General features: G+C 43.4%; 1 protein-coding gene across 5 annotated transcripts in view; it reads left to right on the forward strand.

Moving 5' to 3' along the window:
• The window catches only part of bbs4 (Bardet-Biedl syndrome 4), a 48,843-nt gene that overhangs the window by 2,641 nt on the left and 25,960 nt on the right, over positions 1-20,242 (forward strand). For 2 of the 5 annotated variants that reach the window (XM_080216121.1, XM_080216124.1), the window contains exons 2-7: positions 668-731; positions 2,030-2,131; positions 4,773-4,815; positions 7,401-7,480; positions 8,393-8,456; positions 19,763-19,874. In XM_080216121.1, the coding sequence (XP_080072247.1) occupies positions 2,108-2,131; positions 4,773-4,815; positions 7,401-7,480; positions 8,393-8,456; positions 19,763-19,874 (323 nt within the window). In that variant the 5' untranslated portion in view covers positions 668-731; positions 2,030-2,107. Of the gene's footprint in view, positions 1-667; positions 732-2,029; positions 2,132-4,772; positions 4,816-7,400; positions 7,481-8,392; positions 8,457-19,762; positions 19,875-20,242 lie in introns of those variants that run through there. The other 3 variants (XM_080216122.1, XM_080216123.1, XM_080216125.1) reach the window with 2 other exon arrangements.

A 20,242-nucleotide genomic window follows, 5' to 3' on the forward strand; every position in this document is an offset into this window, starting at 1 on the left:
ACAATACGGCACTCCCTCAGCAATGACCCTCTGACAGTGCGGCGCTCCCTCAGCACTGACCCTCTGACGGTGCGGCGCTCCCTCAGCACTGACCCTCTGACAATACGGCACTCCCTCAGCACTGACCCTCTGACAGGTGCACTCCCTCAGTACTGACCCTCTGACAGTGCCGCGCTCCCTCAGCACTGACCCTCTGACAGTGCGGCGCTCCCTCAGCGCTGACTGACAGTGTGGCGCTCCCTCAGCGCTGACCCTCTGACGGTGCGACGCTCCCTCAGCGCTGACCCTCTGACAGCGCAGCACTCCCTCAGCACTGACCCTCTAACAGCGCGGCACTCCCTCAGCACTGACCCTCTGACAGCGTGGCACTCCCTCGGCACTGACCCCCTGACAGCGTGGCACTCCCTCGGCACTGACCCCCTGACAGCGTGGCACTCCCTCGGCAGTGACCCTCTGACAGTGCGGCACTCCCTCGGCACTGACCCTCTAACAGCGCAGCACTCCCTCAGCGCTGACCCTCTGACGGCGCGGCGCGGCGCTCCCTCGGTGCTGACCCTCTGACATTTGATTGCCCTATCAAGGCTAAGATGACACACTGACCAGCCAAAAGGGTCTTTAGTGGAGTTGTTATTCGCCTTCATTTGCATTCTGCTTCTTTCCTTAAAAGGTGGTGATTTGCAGCCTCTTGGCAGAAGAGGTGGAGGAGGGGCCATCCTTCATGACTCGATTTGGTAAATGTGGAAAAATTGTTTAAGTGGATCATCACTGCTGGGCCCTAATGCTGTCATCACCCAACACCCACCTATCCCAGTTGGGAATACTGGAGAGTGCTCAGGAGTTGGATTGTTTCCCTTCCTTGGTCTCGGATCCCTAATGCTTATCGAAACATCCCAACACTGGCATGGATCAGTCAGCTAGCCAGCCTAGTGCTGACCAGTGATAGGATGTGGGGCGGCACATTGCTGCCTCACAGCACCGGGGATGCTGGTTCAATTCCAGCTTGGGATCACTGTCTGTGTGGAGTTTACCCATTCTCCCTGTGTCTGTGTGGGTTTCTACCGGCTGCCACAGTCCAAATATGTGCGGGTTAGATAGATTGGCCATGCTAAATTGCCCTTTCGTGTCAGGGGGCCAGTTGAGGTTAGCATGGGGTTAAGGGGATAGGGCCTGGGTGGGATTGTGGTCAGTGCACACTTGATGGGCTGAATGGCCTCTTTCTGTACTGTAGCACTCTATGATTCTGTGAGGCTTAACTGATCAACCTAGCCCATTTCCACTCCAAGTGATCTCATTATCTGCTGGGCTATTCAGCAAGGAGGTCCTTGAATAAATTGTCACTTTATAATTGATCAGAAAAAGTTTGAATTGCAACTAATTTAGATTTATGTTTTTAATAATGCCATTTTAACTTCAGAATTGTCAGGTAAATAATTGAATGAAGAGGTGGGTTGGTGGGCAATGATTCACATCTGAATCAAGGAACTTCATCAGGAACCTCTCCACCCAGCTACAAAGTGAACAGAGTCTGTACTGCACTGTGACCATGCCTTTAGCAAAACCATAATGGCAAATGCTAATGTGGTCATCAGAACTTTGACAAAAATGTCACCAAGTATTGTGACATCAGGAAGTAAGGTTGTGGACGGGATGTCTGCACCCTAAGAAGATCCCTCATAGTGTTCCACATAGAGTAATTTATTCAGGTGAACTGGGATGAGAGAATGTGTACAATTTGAGTAGATTGTGCAGTTGTAATTCAACTTCCTTTTGAAAGTTATACATTCTGTATGTGAATGGAATTATTGTAGCACAGAAGGAGATCACCCAGCCTACCAAGTCCATATCATCTCTCCAGAACGATCCATTATTCTTCAGTTCTATATCATTTGTCACTAAGTAGAAAAAAATGTCGAGGCGGGGAGCAGGCTAGTAGAGTTGGTTGAAGCACACAGCCTTTTCCTGCAATACAAGCTGGGGAGTTAAGATAGAACTGAGCTGCTGCAGTGAACGTTTATTTTTGTATAAACAGGCTATTTCTGATGGCAAGAACCCAGTGGAATGTGTATATCTGTGATCATTAGCTGTTGTCAACTTCAATTGTGAGAAGATGGCAGATTCGGGGAAAGAATTGGTAAGTAACAAAGCAACACCTAAACTTATGCTCATTGTATAGCTATTTCTCCACATGCTGCTGCTCAGGGTCAATGGTTTGCATCAAAAATAGGAACTAAAATCACTGGTGCAGTAGGAGTTTTCTGTGAATGAGTTGAAGCACATTGCTTAGGGAGTAGGGGTTTTACTCTGTATCTAACCCTGCTGTACGTGTCCTGACAATGTTTGATGGGCAATGTGCAGGGGGAGCTTTACCCTGTATCTAACCCTTGTATCTAAGTTTTTAGGTGTCCAGATCACCAGCAACCTGTCCTGGTTCCTCCATGCCCACACTATAGTTAAGAAAGCCCACCAACACCTCTGTTTTCTCAGAAGACTAAGAAAAATTGGCATGTCAGCTATGACTCTCACCAGTTTTCACAGATGCACCATAGAAAGCATTCTTTCTGGTTGTATCACAGCCTGCTCTGCCCAAGACCGCAGTAAACTACAGAAGGTCGTGAATGTAGCCCAATCCATCTCACAAATCAGCCTCCCATCTATTGACTCTGTCTACACTTCCTGCTGCCTTGGCAAAGCAGCCAGCATAATTAAGAACACCACACACCTGGACATTCCCTCTTCCACCTTCTTCCTTCCGAAAAAAGATACAAAAGTCTGAGGTCACGTTCTAACTGACTCAAGAACAGCTTCTTCCCTGCTGCTGTCAGACTTTTGAATGGACTTACCTTGCATTAAGTTGATCTTCAGTAAACCTGAGCTATGACTGTAACACACTCTCTATTCTGCACTCTCTCGTTTCCTTCTATATGACCTGTATGTTTTGTCCGTAAACCGCGTAAGAAACAATACTTTTCACTATATTAATACATGTGACAACAATGAATCAAATCAACCTATGCTGTACCTGTCCTGGGAGTGTTTGATGGGACACAGTAAGAAGTCTGACAATACCAGGTTAAAGTCCAACCAATTTATTTGATAGTAAACTCACAAGCTTTCGGGGTTTGCCCCTTTGTCAGATGAATGGAGAGTTCTGGCCTCAGACAGAGCATATAACAGCACAGACAGTTTACAGATTACTGATTAGAATGCGAGTCTTTACAACTAACCTGCTATTCAAGTCTTAAAGATGCCAACAATGTGAGTGGAAAGAGCATTAGGCATAGGTTAAAGAGATGTGTATTGTCTCCTGACAGTACAGTAAGCGAGGTTTTGCAAACCCAGGCAAGTCATGGGGGTTACACATGGTGCGACATGAGCCCAAGATCCCGGTTGAGACCGTCCTCATGTGTGCGGAACTTGGCTATCAGTCTCTGCTCAGCGACTCTGCGCTGTTGTGTGTCGTGAAGGCCGCATTGGAGAATGCTCACCCGAAGATTAGAGGCCGAATGCCCATGACTGCTGAAGTATTCGCCAACAGGAAGGGAACAGCCTTCACGACACACGACAGCGCAGAGTCGCTGAGCAGAGACTGATAGCCAAGTTCCACACACGTGACGACGGTCTCAACCGGGATCTTGGGTTCATGTCGCACTCTCTGTAACCCCCATGACTTGCTTGGGTTTGCAAAACCTCGCTTACTGTACTGTCTGGAGACAATACACATCTCTTTAACCTGTGATCAGTGCTCCTTCCACTCACATTGTCAGCATCTTTAAGACTTGAATACCAGGTTAGTTGTAAAGACTTGCACTCTAATCAGTAATCTGTAAAGTCTGTGCTGTTATATGCTATGTCTGAGGCCAGAACACACTATTCACCTGACGAAGGGGCAAACCCCGAAAGCTTGTGAGTTTACTATCAAATAAGTTGGTTGGACTTAAACCTGGTGTTGTCAGACTTCTTACTGTGCTTACCCCAGTCCAACGCCGGCATCTCCACATCAATGTTTGATGGGGACAGTGTAGAGGGAGTTTTACTCTGTATCTAACCCCGTGCTGTACCTGTCCTGGGAGTGTTTGATGGGGACAGTGTAGAGGGAGCTTTACTCTGTATCTAACCCCGTGCTATATCTGTCCTGAGTGTGTTTGATGGTGTAGATGTGCCGGCGTTGGACTGGGGTAAACACAGTAAAAAGTCTGACAACACCAGGTTTTAGTCCAACCGATTTATTTGATAGTAAACTCACAAGCTTTCGAGGGGACTCCCTCTTCACCTGACGAAGAGGGAGTCCCCTCGAAAGCTTGTGAGTTTACTATCAAATAAATCGGTTGGACTAAAACCTGGTGTTGTCAGACTTCTTACTGTGTTTGATGGGCCATATTTTGCTTCAATTCAGTTCAGTTCTGGCATTTCTCACCTTGTTGAGCACAAATAAATGAGAATGTAACTGGGGGAAAAGAACACTGGTGAAATATTCTCGGTAAGAAGTCCAACAGGTTTATTTGGTAGCAAAGCCACAAGCTTTTGGAGAACTGACCCCTCATCAGTTGAGTGGGAGTTGTGTTCACAAATAGGGCATTTACAGACACAAACTCAATTTACAAGATAATGGTTGGAATGCAAGTCTTTTCAGGTAATCAAGTCTTAAAGGTACAGACAGTGTGACTGGTGAGAGAAATATTCTCGCCAGTTTGGATAAATGTTTGCTTATTTCATTATACGGAAAGAGGAACTTTGTGTTTTGATTGTGACATTTCTGATGTTATTCTCTTCAGATTGTACAACGTTCTGATGTTCGGAAATCACAATTAAGAAAAGGTGAGGAATTTGGAATCTTTCCTTTTATGAAGATATTTGTATGCGTGTTAGGGTGTGTCTCTTTCTTTCTTAACCTCACCCAGACATGTGCTGGTATGTCTATGGGAGCTTATGAGATATTGGTTTAGAGATCCTTGTTCCTTGACTTTCTTTCTTTTCTGACCTAAAAGCAATGATTTTTATGAATGTACGAATTAGGAGCAGGAGTCAGCCACTCAGCTCTTCAATCCTGTTCCATCACTTAAAACAGAAAGAAATCCCACCACACTGGCTTAAAGTCCAAATGGATTTATTTGTAGGAAAAGCCACAAGCTTTTGGGACAGCCTGTCCCAAAAGCTTGTGGCTTTTGCTACAAATAAATCCGGTTGGACTTTAAGCCGGTGTGGTGGGATTTCTTTCTGTTTTACTCCAGTCCAACACCGGCATCTCCACACCATCACTTAAAGTCAGAGCTGATCTTGTTGTAACTTTAACTCCAAATGTGAAAATATTTTTCCTCATCTTAGCCTTAAGCAGACGACTCCTTATTTTAAAACAGTGACTCCTAATTCTAGATCCCCTCGCAAGAGAAGACATCCTTTCTGCATCTAACTTGTGGAGATCCCTCAGAATTTTATATGTTTAAGTCAAATTTCCTCCTCCTCTTCTAAACTGCAGTGGATACAAACCTAACCTCTCTAACCATTCCTCATAAGACAACCTGTTCATTCCAGCTATTAGTCTAGTTCAGAACTAGAGACTTGTCAGCTCATAGCTCCTACAATTTGTTCAGTATTACTTCTCTGGTGATTGTGATTTTCTTGAGTTCCTCCCTCCCTTCTATTTCCTGATTTACGGTCATTTCTGGGATGTAACTCGTATCACTTGTAGTGAAGACTGATGCAAAATACCCGTTCAAGACATCTTCTTATTTTCCATTATGAATTCTCCAAGCTCACTTTCTATTAGGTGAGCGTTCACTTTGTTAAATTTTCTATTTTAAATGTAGAAGCTCTTACTACCCATATTTTATTTCTGCTAGCTGTCTCTTTTACTCTAATTCTTCCATCCTTCTTAATCATTTTGTCATTCTTGCTGTTTTTTTAATATCTTACCCAACCTTCTGATCTAACACCTATCATTGCACAAATATATGCTTTTTCTTTAAGTTTTGTACTGTCTTTAACTCCATGGGATCCATGGGATCTTTCGTTCTCATTTGAATGTACGTGGTCTGTGTATTCTGGAATATCCCCTTAAGTGTCTGCCACTGCATCTCTATTGGCCGATTCCTCAACTTTGTTTTCCAGTTCACTTTAGCTAGTTCTGCTTTCGTGCCCTCATAATGTGGGGTTACAGAGATAAGGCCAGGGTTGGGTTGTTGCCACTGCAGGCTCATTGGGCCAAATGGTCTCCTTCTGCACTGTAAGGATTCTAGGACTCTATTCGATGATAATTGCCCTTAATTTTAAAATACTAGTTTTAAATCCACTCTTCTCCCCCTCTAACTGAATGTGAAGTTCAGTCATATTATAATCATTGCTCTCTGGGAGGTCTTTAATATGAGGTCATTAATTAATCCTATCTCATTAGCCAATAGTAGGTCTAGTAGCCTGCACTGTGGTTGACGTCAGAATGTTCAGAAATTATCCCAGAAACATTCATATAGACTGTCTTTGCCTATCTGATTTATCCACTCTATATGTAGATGAAAATTCCCCCATGACTGTCACCATACCTTTCCGACAAGCTCCTGTTATTGCTTCCTTTATACCCTGTAGTACTGTGTGGTTACTGTTAGGGATCTGTACACAATTCCCACAAATGACTTCTTGCCTCTCTCATCTGTAGACGAACTGCTTCTATATTCTGGTTTCCTAAACTTGGGTCATCTCCCTCTGTATTGTGCTAATACTGGTATTAATTAGTAGAACCACCCCTCCACCTTTTCCTGGCTTTTTGTCCTTCTGAAATGTCACGAACCCTTCAATATTTAGGTGCTAATGTATATTGCTCTGCAGCCATGTCTCTACTAACGATGATCAGGTCATACTTTCGTGTTTCCATTTACACTTTAAGTTCACTTGTTTTGCTTTGAATGCTACGTGCATTCAGATGCAGAGCCTTTAGTTTGTCCTTTTATTATTTTTGTAAACTCTAGACTTATTGTCTGTCCCCTTGTCCCTCAGTCTGTTCATTCTTCATATCCTTTCCTTCATGGTGAGGCCAAATTGCTAAACCAGTGAAAACGGAGCTATGAACCAAACCTACATCATCGGTGGCTTACACGTTACCTTAAACAGTGAATTGAGTGACTATAACACGTCTATTCCTTCTGTATACTGGAAACTACTGGTCTCTACTGAGGACAAACTTGTTTTCCAATTAAATGTTTTACAGATGATCAAGTTATCAGTTAAAGGGTTTAGCATGGTCAGATTGTTATGACACAATTAAATTGATTTCCTGAATTCTTCTTCGGCTTGTATTTTCTGAAAAAGTTTAAGAAATAGAGGCAGTGGTAGCGACATTAATTCCATGAAGGAGATGAAATGTGAATAAAGGTGCTTTCTTACTGATTGTTGTGCTATTTTGCTCTGTGCAGTACCGGAGCTTCCCATCCTGGAAAGACGGAACTGGCTGATACATTTGCATTATATCAGAAAGGACTATGAGACATGTAAGGTGAGCCTGCTTTTAACTGCACAGGAGTGTTGTTGCTGCAGGTTAGGCATGTGCTTGGTCAAATCTCCCAACCTGAGGAAAGTATTGCAAGGGCAACACCTGAGCCGAGTACTTAAGTTATTTAAGAAACTGCAATAGGGTCTCAGCTCCATGCTCTGCAGTGGGTTGTCAGATATAATGGTGGCACAGTGGTTAGCACGGAGCAGCACAGTGGCGCAGTGATTAGCACTGCTGTCTCAGAACACCAGGGACCTGGGTTTGATTCCCGGTTTGGGTTACTGTCTGTGTGGCATTTGCACTTTTTCCCTGTGTCTGTGTGGGTTTCCTCTGGGTGCTCCGGTTTCCTCCCACACTCCAAAGATGCGCAGGTTAGGTGGATTGGCCATGCTAAATTGCCCCCTAGTGTCAGAGGCACTAGGGTAAATGCATGGGATTATGGAGCTAGGGCCTGGGTGGTATTGTGGTTGGTGCAGACTGAATGGGCCAAATGGCCTTCTTCTGCACTGTGATTCTATGATATAGTGAGTTGATGTGGGGAGACCTGGGAGATGGGACTAGAGTCGTGGGATGATGAGATTTGGTTGAGCCAGAGAGCTGTGGCTAGGTTGACCCAGAGAGATGGGGATTGGGGACCTGGGATTGCAAAGATGGGGGACCCTGGAAGTTGGGGCAAGTGTATATGATGGGAAGATGATGTGATTTACACAGGAGACAAAACCCTATTGGGTTTAATGAGCTGTTCTTGTTTTTTAAGAATATTTTGTTGTGATGTTCTTTCTCGCCATCAGTGTGCTATCTTGTGCTGGAAAATGTTTCTACCATTTAGTGCTGATTACTAGTACAATGAACATGGAGTAGTGAACTCCCAAGCACCATGGGATTTAATGCTAATTGCTGTGGATTGTTTTCCAGGCAATAATCAAAGAACAGCTGCAGGAGACCCAGGGGATGTGTGAATATGCTGTGTATGTACAAGGTGAGATGGCAAACAGTTTCCAAACCAATGCTGGGGACCTTGCTGAGTATTTTTATGTTGTATGAGATTAATCATGTTCTAAAGTGGGGACAGAAATGGAGAGGGTTAAGAGAAAAGAAAATAAGAATGCTGTGTATTGCAGTTAGATTATTGGTTATATTACTACAATAGCAATATTCAGGAATGATTTTGTTGGCGGTTACCAATCCCATCAGCGGCATCACAGTGATTATGCATCCTGTACAAGTAACTTGCTGAACCGCTGTGCCGGGTGTTAACTAGACATATTGTGGACTGCAGTTTGGATAGAGGGTTGCTTATTTTACCTGAAGATCATTAATCAGTTGGAACTTTGGCAGCAAAGTAGCTTTCAGAGTAATTTTCTGCTGCTAAGTCCACAAGTGACTAGCTTATTGGATTTTCCATTTTGCTGTGAGTTGTTAGTGCAATCATGGAACCACTGTGGTTCAATAAACAGTGCATGAGGGCATGCCAGTAGCAGCAAGAAGCATACCTAAAATGAGATGTCAACCTGGTGAAGCTACAACGCAGGACTACTTGCGTGGCAAACAGCATAAGAAGCAAGTGATAGACAGAGCCAAGCGATTCCACAATAACCAATCAGATCTAAACTCTGCAGTTCTGACACACCCATTTGTGAATGGTGGTGGACAACTTGACTCACTGGAAGATGAGGCTCCACAAATACCCCCCCGTCCTCAATAATGTAGGTGCCCAGCACATCGGTGCAAAAGATAAGGCTAAAGCATCCACATCCAGAGGTGTCCAGTGGATGATCCATCTTAGCCTCCTCTGGAAGTCCCTAATATCACAGATACTAGTCTTCAGCCAATTCAACCCATTTGATATCAAGAAACAATTGAAGGCACTCGATACCGTAGAGGTATGTGGCCTGACAATATAGTAAGAAGTCTCACAACACCAGGTTAAAGTCCAACAGGTTTATTATTCCGAAAGCCACCAGCTTTCAGAACGCTGTTCTTTCGTCTGGTGAGTGGAGAGCTCCGATCACAAACAGGGCATATAAAGGCACAAACAGTCTACAGAATACTGATTAGAATGCGAGTCTTTGCAGCTAATCTGCTATTCAAGTTTTTAAGGTGCAGACAATGTGAGTGGAGATAGCATTAAGCACAGGTTAAAGAGATGTGTATTGTCTCCAGACAGGACAGTAAGTGAAATGTTGCAAGTTCAGGCAAGTCATGGGGGTTAGAGATAGTGTGACATGAACCCAAGATCCCCGTTGAGGCCGTCCTCATGTGTGCGGAACTTGGCTATCAGTCTCTGCTTAGTGATTCTGCGCTGTCGTATGTCGATGACGAACACGAGGGGTCACAAGTTCAAAGTGAGGGGGGCAAGATTCAACACAGGTGTCAGGGGGACGTATTTTACACAGAGGGTGGTGGGGGCCTGGAATGCACTGCCAAGCAAAGTGGTTGAGGTGGATGCGCTGGGACCATTTAAGACTTATCTAGATAGCCACATGAACAGACTGGGAATAGATGAGTCGAGCATCATATTCTGTTCTTATGAGGGCATTTTTCAGCGTCTGGAGATGTCCTCATCTGAGTAGATCTTGTGTATACGGAGGGCTTGTCCGTAGGGGGTGGCTTCTTTCGGGGATCGGAGCTCTCCACTCACCTGACGAAGGAACAGCATTCCAAAAGCTAGTGGCATTTACTACCATACAAACCTGCTGAATTTTAACCTGGTGTTGTGAAACTTCGGTCGAATGCCAGCGTCTCCACATCATGCCTCACAATATTCCAGCAATAGTACGGAAGACTTGTGTTCCAGAACTTGTGTGGCCCTAGCCCCAAGCTGTTTCAGTACAACTAAAACACTGGCTTCTACCCAGCAATGTAGAAAATTGCCCAGGCATTTCCTGTGTACAAAAAGCAGGACAAATCCAGCCCGCCTAATTACTGGCCCTTCACTCTATTCTCAGTCATCAGTAAAATGCTGAAAGAGGTTATCAGTAGTGCTACCAAGCAGCACTTCTACAAGCGGATTACCAAAAACCTGCTCGCTGACACTCAGTTTGAGTTTCATCAGGGTCATTCAGCTCCTGACCTCAATGCATCTTCAGTTCAAAGATGGACAAAAGAGCTGAATTCCTGAGGTGAGGTGAGAGTGACTGCCTTTGATATCAAGGCAATATTTGACTGAATGCAGCATCAAGGTGCCCTAGCAAAACTTGAACCAGTGGAAATCAGGAGGGATACTCTCTGCTGTTTGGAGTTATACATGGAACAAAGAAAGATGGTTGTGGTGGTTGGAAGGTCAGTCACCTCAGTTCCAGGACATCACTGTGGGAGTTCCTTAGAGCAAAACAGTCATGTCCAAATGCAGCAAAAACCTGGACTGTATCCAGGCTTAGACTGCCAAATAGCAAATAACACTCACACCACACAAGTGCCAGGTAATGGCCATCTCCAACAAGAGAGAATTTAACCATCACCCTCATTCAGTGGCATCACCATCAGTGAAGCCCCCACTATCAACATCCTGGGAGTTACCATTGACTGGAAACGAAACTGGATCAGCCATGTCAATATTGTGCCTCTGAATCAGCCGTATCAATATTGTGTCCCCCCCACCAAGCCTGTCCCTCTAGAAGATGCAAGTCTGGAGTGTAATGGAATTACAGCTTAACATCTGTAGTAGGGAAAGATTAGGAACTACTATTAAAGAAATTATAGTAGAGCACTTTGTTAAGCTCAAGGTAATCAGGTAGAGAAAACATGCTTTTGTGATAGAGAAGTCATGTTAAACCAACTTATTGCAGTTTTTGAGGGAGTAATATCTGTGCTGTGGATATTGGGGAACTGGTGAATAAACTGTATTTGATTTCCAGAAAGTATTTGATAAAGTTCGACATCAAAGGTTATTGTGGAAAGTAAAAGCTCATAGTGTAGGGGCAAACATATTGGCATGGATAGAAGATTGGCCTGCTAACAGAAAGCAGAGAGTAGGCATAAATGGGTCTTTTTCAGATGGGCAAGATGTAATGAGTGGTGTTCCACAGCGATCAGTGCTGGGACCTCAACAGTTTACAATTTATATAGATGACTTGGAGGAAGAGATTGAAGGGATGGTTATTATATTTGCTGATGACACAAAGATAAGTTATGAAGAGAACTTAGGAAGGCTACAAAAAGGTCAGGATAAGTGAACGGGTGAGGATCTGGCAAATGGAGTATAATGTAAAATTATGCATGTTGGCAAGAAGAATAAAAAAGGTTATCTAAATGGTGAGATTGCAGAGCTTTGAGGTGCAAAGAGATCTGGGTTTCCTAGTGCATGAATCACAATAGACTAGGATACACGTACAGCAAATCATTGGGAAAGCTAATAAAATGTTATAATTTATTGCAAGGGGGAATTGAATACAAGTATAGGGAGGTTATGTTTCAGAAAATTCAAGACATTAGTGAGACCACATTTGGAGTTCTGTGTGCAGCATTGGTCTCCTTATTTAATGAAGGCTGTAAATGCATTGGAAGTAGTCCAGAGAAGGTTTACCAGAATAATACATGAAATGGTGGGTTGTCTTTGAGGAAAGGCTGGGCAAGCTAGACTTGTACCCGCTGGAGTTTAGAAGCATATGAGGTGACGACTGAAATGTACAAGATCCTCGTGGATGTTAACAGAGTGGATGTGGAGAAGATGTTTCCTTTTGTGGGAGAAAAGGTGGTAGAATCAGTGTCTACAGATATTTTTAAAGCAGAGGTGGATAGATCCTTGATAAGCAAAGGGGTAATAGGTTATTAGGGTGGGTGGGTGGGATGCAGATCTGAGGTTACTATCAAATTAGCTGTCAATTTTATTAAATGGTGGAACAGGCTCAAAGGGGCTGAATGGGCTACTTCTGCTTCTTGTTTATATGTTTGTACTCTCCACGTGCCTGGATGAGTACAGCTGCACCAACAAGAAGCTCCGGACAAAGTTGATCACCTGATTGGCATCCCTTCTACAAACATTCATTTTTTTTCCAACACCTATGAACAGTGGCAGCACTGTGAATGATCTATAAGATATACTCACCAAGGCTTTTTAGGCTGTACGTTCCAAACCTATGACGTTACCATTTAGAAGGACAAGGTCAGAAAAAATGGGAACACCACCACCTGGAAATTCCCCTCCAAATTTCTCACCACCCTGACGTGGAAATATATCGCCATTCATTCACTGTTGCTGGGTCAAAATCCTGGAACCTCTTCCTAACAGCACTGTGGATGTACCTATACCTTAGAGACTGCAGTGGTTCAAGAAGGTGATCCACCACCACCTTCTCAAGGACAATTAAAGATGTGCAATAAATACTGGCCTAGCCAACAATAACACAAATCCTGTAAGTGAATAAAAAACACTACACCAACGACTGCTCAAGAACTTGTTTTCCAGTGAGTATTCTTGATTCAAATCAAAGGTCAGACTATTAAGACCATAAGAAATAGGGACAGAAGTAGGCCGTTTGGCCCCTTGAGCCTGCTCTGCCATTCATTAGGATCATTGCTGGTCTGACATTCCTCATGTCCACTTCCCTGCTTTTTCCTTGTAACCCTTGATTTTCTTCCTCAACAAAAACCTTATCTATCTCAGCCTTAAAAATACACAAGGATGCTACCTCCAACAACTCTCTATGACAAGGAGTTCCAACAACTCACAACCCCCGAGAGAAGAAATCCCTCCTTATCTCAGTCTTAAATTGGCCCCCCTTTATTCTGAGACAGTGCCCTCTGGTCCTAGACTCTCCCATCAGGGAAAACATCCTCTCAGCTTTTACCCATCAAGCCTGTCTTTGAATATTAATAAAACCAAAGTAAATTATAGCCACTTAGTCATTTGAAATCTTGATTTAAACTAAACAAGGGAAAGAGGGTGAGGGATCAAGCTTGGGTAGATTCAGGGTAGAGAAAAATAGATTCAAGAGAGAAAAATAATAATATGGGAAAGGAGGGTCAGAGAGTGGCAGGAAGGGACAGAGAGCAAAAACTGAAGAATACGCTAACAGTCAAGACTAAATGTTATTAGGGTAACAAAAGGCAAAACTAAAGGCTTTATATCCAAATGTGCTGAGCATTCCTAACAAAGTAAATGAATTAAGAGTGCACATTATGGCAATGTGGTTGCAGGATGACAGGGATTGGGTCTGGAATATTGAGGGGTGTGTGACATTCAAGAAGAACAGGAAGCTGGGGAAAGGTGGAGGGGCAGCGCTGCTAATCAAGGATAATTCAATAGGTAGGGTTGACCTTGGTTCAGGAGATCAGGATGTAGAATTGGTTTGGATGGAGATGAGGAATATTTGGGGAAAGAAGTCGCTAATGAGAATGGTCTACAGACCCCCCGAACAGTATCAATGATACTGAGTATACAAGCACAGAGTATACAAGAAGAAATATTGGTGCTTGTGATAAAGGGATGACATTAATCAGGGATAATTTAACCTACACATAAACGGGAACAATCAGATTGGCGGCAGGAGCCTGGCTGAGGAGTTCGTAGAATGTTTTTGAGTTTCTTAGAGCAGCATGTTGTGGAACAAGCCAGGGTACAGATTATATCAGAATCAGTATCGTGCAATGTAACAAGATTAATTAATGACCTCAGAGCAAAGGCAGCCCTAGGCAGCAGCAACCATTGAATTTTATATCCAGTTTGAAAGGGAGAAGAGTGGGTCTAAAACTGGAACTTAAATAAGAGCAACAATGTATGCATGAAAGCTGAGCCAGCGGAAGTGAACTGAAACACTCAGCTAAAGGATAGGTCGTTAGAGTAGCAGTGGCAGACGTTTATGGGGACATTTCAGAATAAGAATAAATATATTCCTACTGTGAAGAAAAATTCTAAGGGGCGGACCCATCATCCATGGTTCATTAAAGAAGTTAATGAAGGAATCAAACTTAAGGGAAAAGCAGATAACTATGCAAAAATGAGCGGCAGGTCAGAACATAAAGAACAGCAGAGAATTACTAAAACGTTAGGAGAAAGATATTAGGAAATAAGAAATTAGAATAATATAGCTAGAAATGTAACAACAGACAGCAGCATTTCAATGGTATTTAAAAAGTGAGTGATGTTCTCTCGAGAGTGAGAATTGGGAGTTGATAGTAGATGATAAGGAAATGGTGGATTATATGAACAAATGTTTTGCTTTTGTCTTCACTATTGAGGATACAGGAAACATTGCAGTAATGGCTATAAATCAGGAGGTAGAAGGGCCAGAAAAACTTGTTGAAATTATAATCATTAGAGAAGCTGTTCTGAACAAACTGACAGAGCTGTGGGCTGGCAGGTCTCTGGTTCCTGTTGGACTTCATCCTGGGGTTAATGGGGCAATAGATGTGTTGCTGTTAACTTTCCAAAATTCAAGATTTCCAAGATTCTGGAAAGGTTCCATCAGACTGGAAAGCAGTAAATATGAGCCTTCTATTCAAGAAAGGAGACAGAAAACAGGAAATTATTGGCAAGTTAGCTTGGCGTCTGGTATGGGGAAGTTGTTATGTATAGTTGGGCACTTACATGGTTATCCAATTTATTGGTTTAAAGTTTATCTTTTAGTGTAACATGTAGGCTTACATTAAATCTGCAATGAAGTTACTGTAAATCCCCTGGTCACAACACTTCAGTGCTTGTTCAGGTACACTGAGGGAGAATTTAGCATGGCTAATGCACCTAACTAGCTTTTTGGACTGTGGGAGGAAATTGGAGCACCCAGAGGAAACCCATGCAGATATGGGGAGAACATGCAGATTCTGCACAGACAATGACCCAAGTGGGAATCAAACCTGGATCCCTGGCGCTGTGAGGTAGCAGTGCTAACCACCATACCACCTGGAGTTCTTCGAAGGAGTAATGTGCAATGTGGATAAAGGGGAGTCTGTAGATGTACTGTACTTAGATTTCCAAAAGACATTAGCTATAGTGCCCATATGAAAGGTTATTGCAGAAATTAAAAACTCGTGGTGTCAGGGGTAACATTGACATGGATAGGTAACTGACTGAAGAGGACGCAAAATTCAATCTTTTTCTGATTCTGAGGATGTGGCAGGTGGAATCTTGCGGGGGTTTGTTCTGGGGCATCAACTTGTTTCAATTTATATCGGTGACTTAGATGAAGGGAGAGAAGGCATGGTAGCTAAATTTGCAGATTACGCCAAGAAAGGTAAGATAGTATGTTAGAAACATAGGAACATAGAAAAACTACAGCACAAACAGGCCCTTCGGCCCACAAGTTGCACCAAACATGTCCCTACCTACTAGGCTTACCTTTAACCCTCTATCTTACTAAGTTCCATGTACATATCCAAAAGTCTCTTAAAAGACCCTATCGAATCCACTTCCAGCACCACTGCCGGCAGCCCATTCCACACACTCACCACCCTCTGAGTGAAAAACTTACCCCTGACATCTCCTCTGCACTTACTCCCCAGCACCCTAAACCTGTGTCCTCTTGTGGCAACCATTTCAGCCCTGTGAAAAAGCCTCTGAGAATCCACTCGATCAATACCTCTCAACATCTTATACACCTCTATCAGGTCACCCCTCATCTTTCATGTCTCCAAGGATGTTGTGAAGAGGACGTAAGGAGAAGACACACCGATATAGATAGGTTGAGTGAGTGGGCAAAAATCTCTCAGAGGGAGTATAATGTGGAAAAACGTGAAGTTGTTCACTTTGGCAGGAAGAACTAAAAAGCAAAGTATTACTGAAATGGAGAGTGACTGCTGAAGTGGGATGTTGGTTTTCTAGTGCAGGACTCACAGAAAGTGAGGATGCAGTTCAGCAAGTAATTAAGAAGGCTAATGGAATGCTGTCCTTTATTATTGAGAGGAATTGTGCACTAGAGAGCTTTAGATTGGCTAGGAGGGAGTTAAAGAGAGAGTTAAGAAGGGCTAAAAGAGGACATAAGAAGACTTTGGCTGATAGGATTAAGGAGAATCCTAAGGCGTTCTATAGATATGTTAAGAACAAAAGGTTGGTTAGGGCAAGATTAGGGCCAGTTAGAGACAGCAGTGGGAATTTATGTGTGGAACCGGAAGAGATTGGAGAGGCATTGAACCAGTATTTCTCTTCGGTGTTCACGCAGGGGGACATAAATGTAACTGTGGAGAACACTGGGTTACAGGGTTGTAAACTGGACAGTATTGCAGTTGATAAGGAGGATGTGCTCGTTATTCTTGAGGGTTTGAAAATAGATAAGTCCCCTGGGCCGGACGGGATTTACCCTAGGATTCTCTGAGAGGCAAGGGAGGGGATTGCAGAGCCTCTGTCTCTGATCTTCAGGTCGTCGTTGGTCACCGGTATAGTGCCAGAAGATTGGAGGTTAGCGAATGTTGTCCCATTGTTTAAGAAGGGGAACGGAGACTTCCCCGGGAATTATAGACCGGTGAGTCTTACTTCTGTTGTGGGCAAGGTTTTAGAAAAAATTATTAGGGATAGGATTTATAGTTATTTGGAGAGTAATGAAATGATTAGAGATAGTCAGCATGGTTTTGTGGAGGGTAGGTCGTGCCTTACTAACCTTATTGAGTTTTTTGAGAAAGTGACCAAAGAGGTGGATGGGGGTAAGGCAGTTGACATGGTATATATGGACTTTAGTAAGGTGTTTGATAAGGTTCACCATGGAAGCCTTCTGCAGAAATTGCAGATGTATGGGATTGAGGGTGATTTAGGAAATTGGATTAGGAATTGGCTGGCGGATAGGAGACAGAGGGTGGTGGTTGATGGTAAGTATTCGACATGGAGTTCAGTTACGAGTGGTGTGCCTCAAGGATCTGTTTTGGGGCCACTGCTGTTTGTAATTTTTATAAATGATCTGGATGAGGGTATAGCTGGGTGGATTAGTAAATTTGCTGATGACGCCAAAGTCGGAGGTGTGGTTGATAGTGAGGAAGGGTGTCTTAGTCTACAGGGAGACTTGGACAAGTTGCAGAGCTGGGCCGAGAGGTGGAGGATGGAGTTTAATGCGGAAAAGTGTGAGGTAATTCACTTTGGCAGGAATAATGGATGTGTAGCGTATAGGGCTAACGGTAGGACTCTGAATAGTGTGGATGAACAGAGGGATCTAGGTGTATGTGTACATAGATCCCTGAAAGTTGGGAATCAAGTAGATAGGGTTGTTAGGAAGGCATACGGTGTCTTGGCGTTTATTGGTAGGGGGATTGAATTTAGGAGTCGCAGCATCATGTTGCAACTGTACAAAACTCTGGTGCGGCCGCACTTGGAGTATTGTGTGCAGTTCTGGTCCCCACATTACAAGAAGGATGTGGAGGCTTTGGAGAGGGTGCAGAGGAGGTTTACCAGGATGTTGCCTGGTATGGAGGGGAGGTCCTATGAGAAGAGACTGAGGGATTTAAGGTTGTTTTCATTAGAAAGAAGGCGGCTGCGAGGGGACCTTATTGAAACATATAAGATGATTAGAGGTTTAGATAGGGTGGACAGTGATAGCCTTTTTCCTCGGATGGAGAAAGCTAGCACGAGGGGGCATAGCTTTAAATTAAGGGGTGGTAGTTATAGGACGGATGTCAGGGGTAGGTTCTTTACCCAGAGGGTGGTGAGGGATTGGAATGCCCTGCCTGCTGCAGTTGTAAATGCGCCTAGTTTGGGGGCGTTTAAGAGATCCGTAGATAGGTTTATGGATGGAAAGGGTTTGGTTTAGGTTAGAGGGTCATTGTTTTTTAACTGGTCAGCGCAACATCGTGGGCTGAAGGGCCTGTTCTGCGCTGTAATGTTCTATGTTCTATAAAATGCTTCCAATTTTACAGGACATTGGTAAGACCACATCTCAAATATTGTGTACAGCTTTGATCTCTTTATTTAAGGAAGGATGTAAATGAATTGGAGGCAGTTCAGAGAAAGTTTGTTTGATTGATAATTGGATTGAGCGGATTTTTTATGCGAAAAGGTTTGACAAACTGGGATCAAAGCAAAATACTGCAGATACTGGAAATGAGTCATACACTAGAAAACCAACATCCCACTTCAGCAGTCACTCTCCATTTCAGTAATACTTTGCTTTTTAATTCTTCCTGCCAAATTGAACAACTTCACGTTTTTCCACATTACACTCCCTCTGAGAGATTTTTGCCCACTCACTCAACCTATCTATATCAGTTTGTCTTCTCTTTATGTCCTCTTCATAACATACTATCCTACCTCTCTTGGTGTAATCTGCAAATTTAGCTACCATGCCGTCTCTCGTTTCACCTAAGTCATCGATATAAATTGTAAGGGTTTGACAAACTGGGATAAAAGTAAAATATTGCAGAACTGGAAATACAAAATAAAATGATTATTTTAGAGAAATTGGGCTTGTTTCCACTGGAATTTTGAAGAGTGGGGGGGTGCCTTAATTGAAGTATATAAGATCCCAAACTGTATTGGCAAGGATGTTTAGAATGGATGTTTCCTCTTGTGGGTGAGTCCAGAACTAAGGACACTGTTTAAAATTAGGGCTCGCCCCCTGGAGGACAGAGATGAGGAGAATATTTATTTCTCAAGGTTGTAGTCTTTGGAATTCTGCCTCAGAAAGCAGTGAAGATAGGTCAGAATCACACAATTGTTACACTGCAGAAGAAGGTGGCACGGTAGTTAGCACTGCTGCCTCACAGCGCCAGGGTCCCGGGTTCAATCCCCAGCTTGGGTGACTGTCTGTGCAGAGTCTGCACAATCTCCCCGTGTCTGTGTGGGTTTCCTTCAGTTGCTCCAGTTTCCTCCCACACTCCAAAGATGCATGGGTTTGATAGATTGGCCATGCTAAATTCTCCCTTAGTGTCACGGGATTAGGTAGGATAAATGCATGAGTTTATGGGGGTAGGGCCTGGGTGGGAATGTGTTTGGTGCAAACTCGAAGGGCTGAATGGCTTCATTCTGCACTGTAGGATTCTATGAGGCCATTTTTCCTATAATGTCAACACCAGCTCTCCAAATGAGCATTGTAGCTTAGTGCCATTCCCCTGCCTTTTCCTGGTAAACCTGCATGATCAATGAATAATTTTAAGGCGGAGAGAGATAGATTCTTGTTAGACAAGGGAATCAAAGGTTATTGGGGATAGACAGCAATCACAAACTGATCAATCATGATCTTACCAAATGTGTAGCAGATTCAAGGGGCTGAGATGCCTACTTATCCCCCTATTTTGTACACCCGCCTGCCCAAATGCTCATAAAGTGTTTGTACTTATTCCTATGTAGATAAACAACCTAGTGATTGTTGCCAGCTGCTCAGATGATAGATTGTTGTGGATTTGCAAAGTGATGATTTCATTCTGTTCCAGCTCTGATATTCCGTTTGGAAGGAAAAATTCAGGAGTCTCTGGAGCTCTTTCAGACTTGTGCAATCCTAAACCCTCAGAATGTGGACAACCTGAAACAGGTGGCTCGATCACTGTAAGTGTTGAAAGGTTGATGTGGAGAAAGCACAGAATGAAGACCATGTATGTTCTGTACATAACAAATAAGCAGTAAATAATGATTGTACTACCTGTAGTTTAACTTGCAAACTTTAGTTGCAGGCTCGTCAAATTCCACCCTACTACGTGGAATCACCCTTCTTATCCAGCCCCCTGCTCAACTTCTGTAGTAAAGACTCAGATTCCTTGCTCCTCTCACTTTGCTATGTTAGTCATGAACCATGGTGTCAATCCCCTAACCTCTTCCTGTCACTCCCTGCTAGTAATTTTTGCCTATGAAACATGCATTTGAATATCTTAATTTAATACATGAAAGCTGCAATAGAAATTCGGGTTTGTGACTGT

Source organism: Carcharhinus amblyrhynchos, chromosome 32, assembly GCF_965287045.1.
Source record: "Carcharhinus amblyrhynchos chromosome 32, sCarAmb.v2.hapA, whole genome shotgun sequence".
Taxonomy (NCBI): Eukaryota; Metazoa; Chordata; class Chondrichthyes; order Carcharhiniformes; family Carcharhinidae; genus Carcharhinus; species Carcharhinus amblyrhynchos.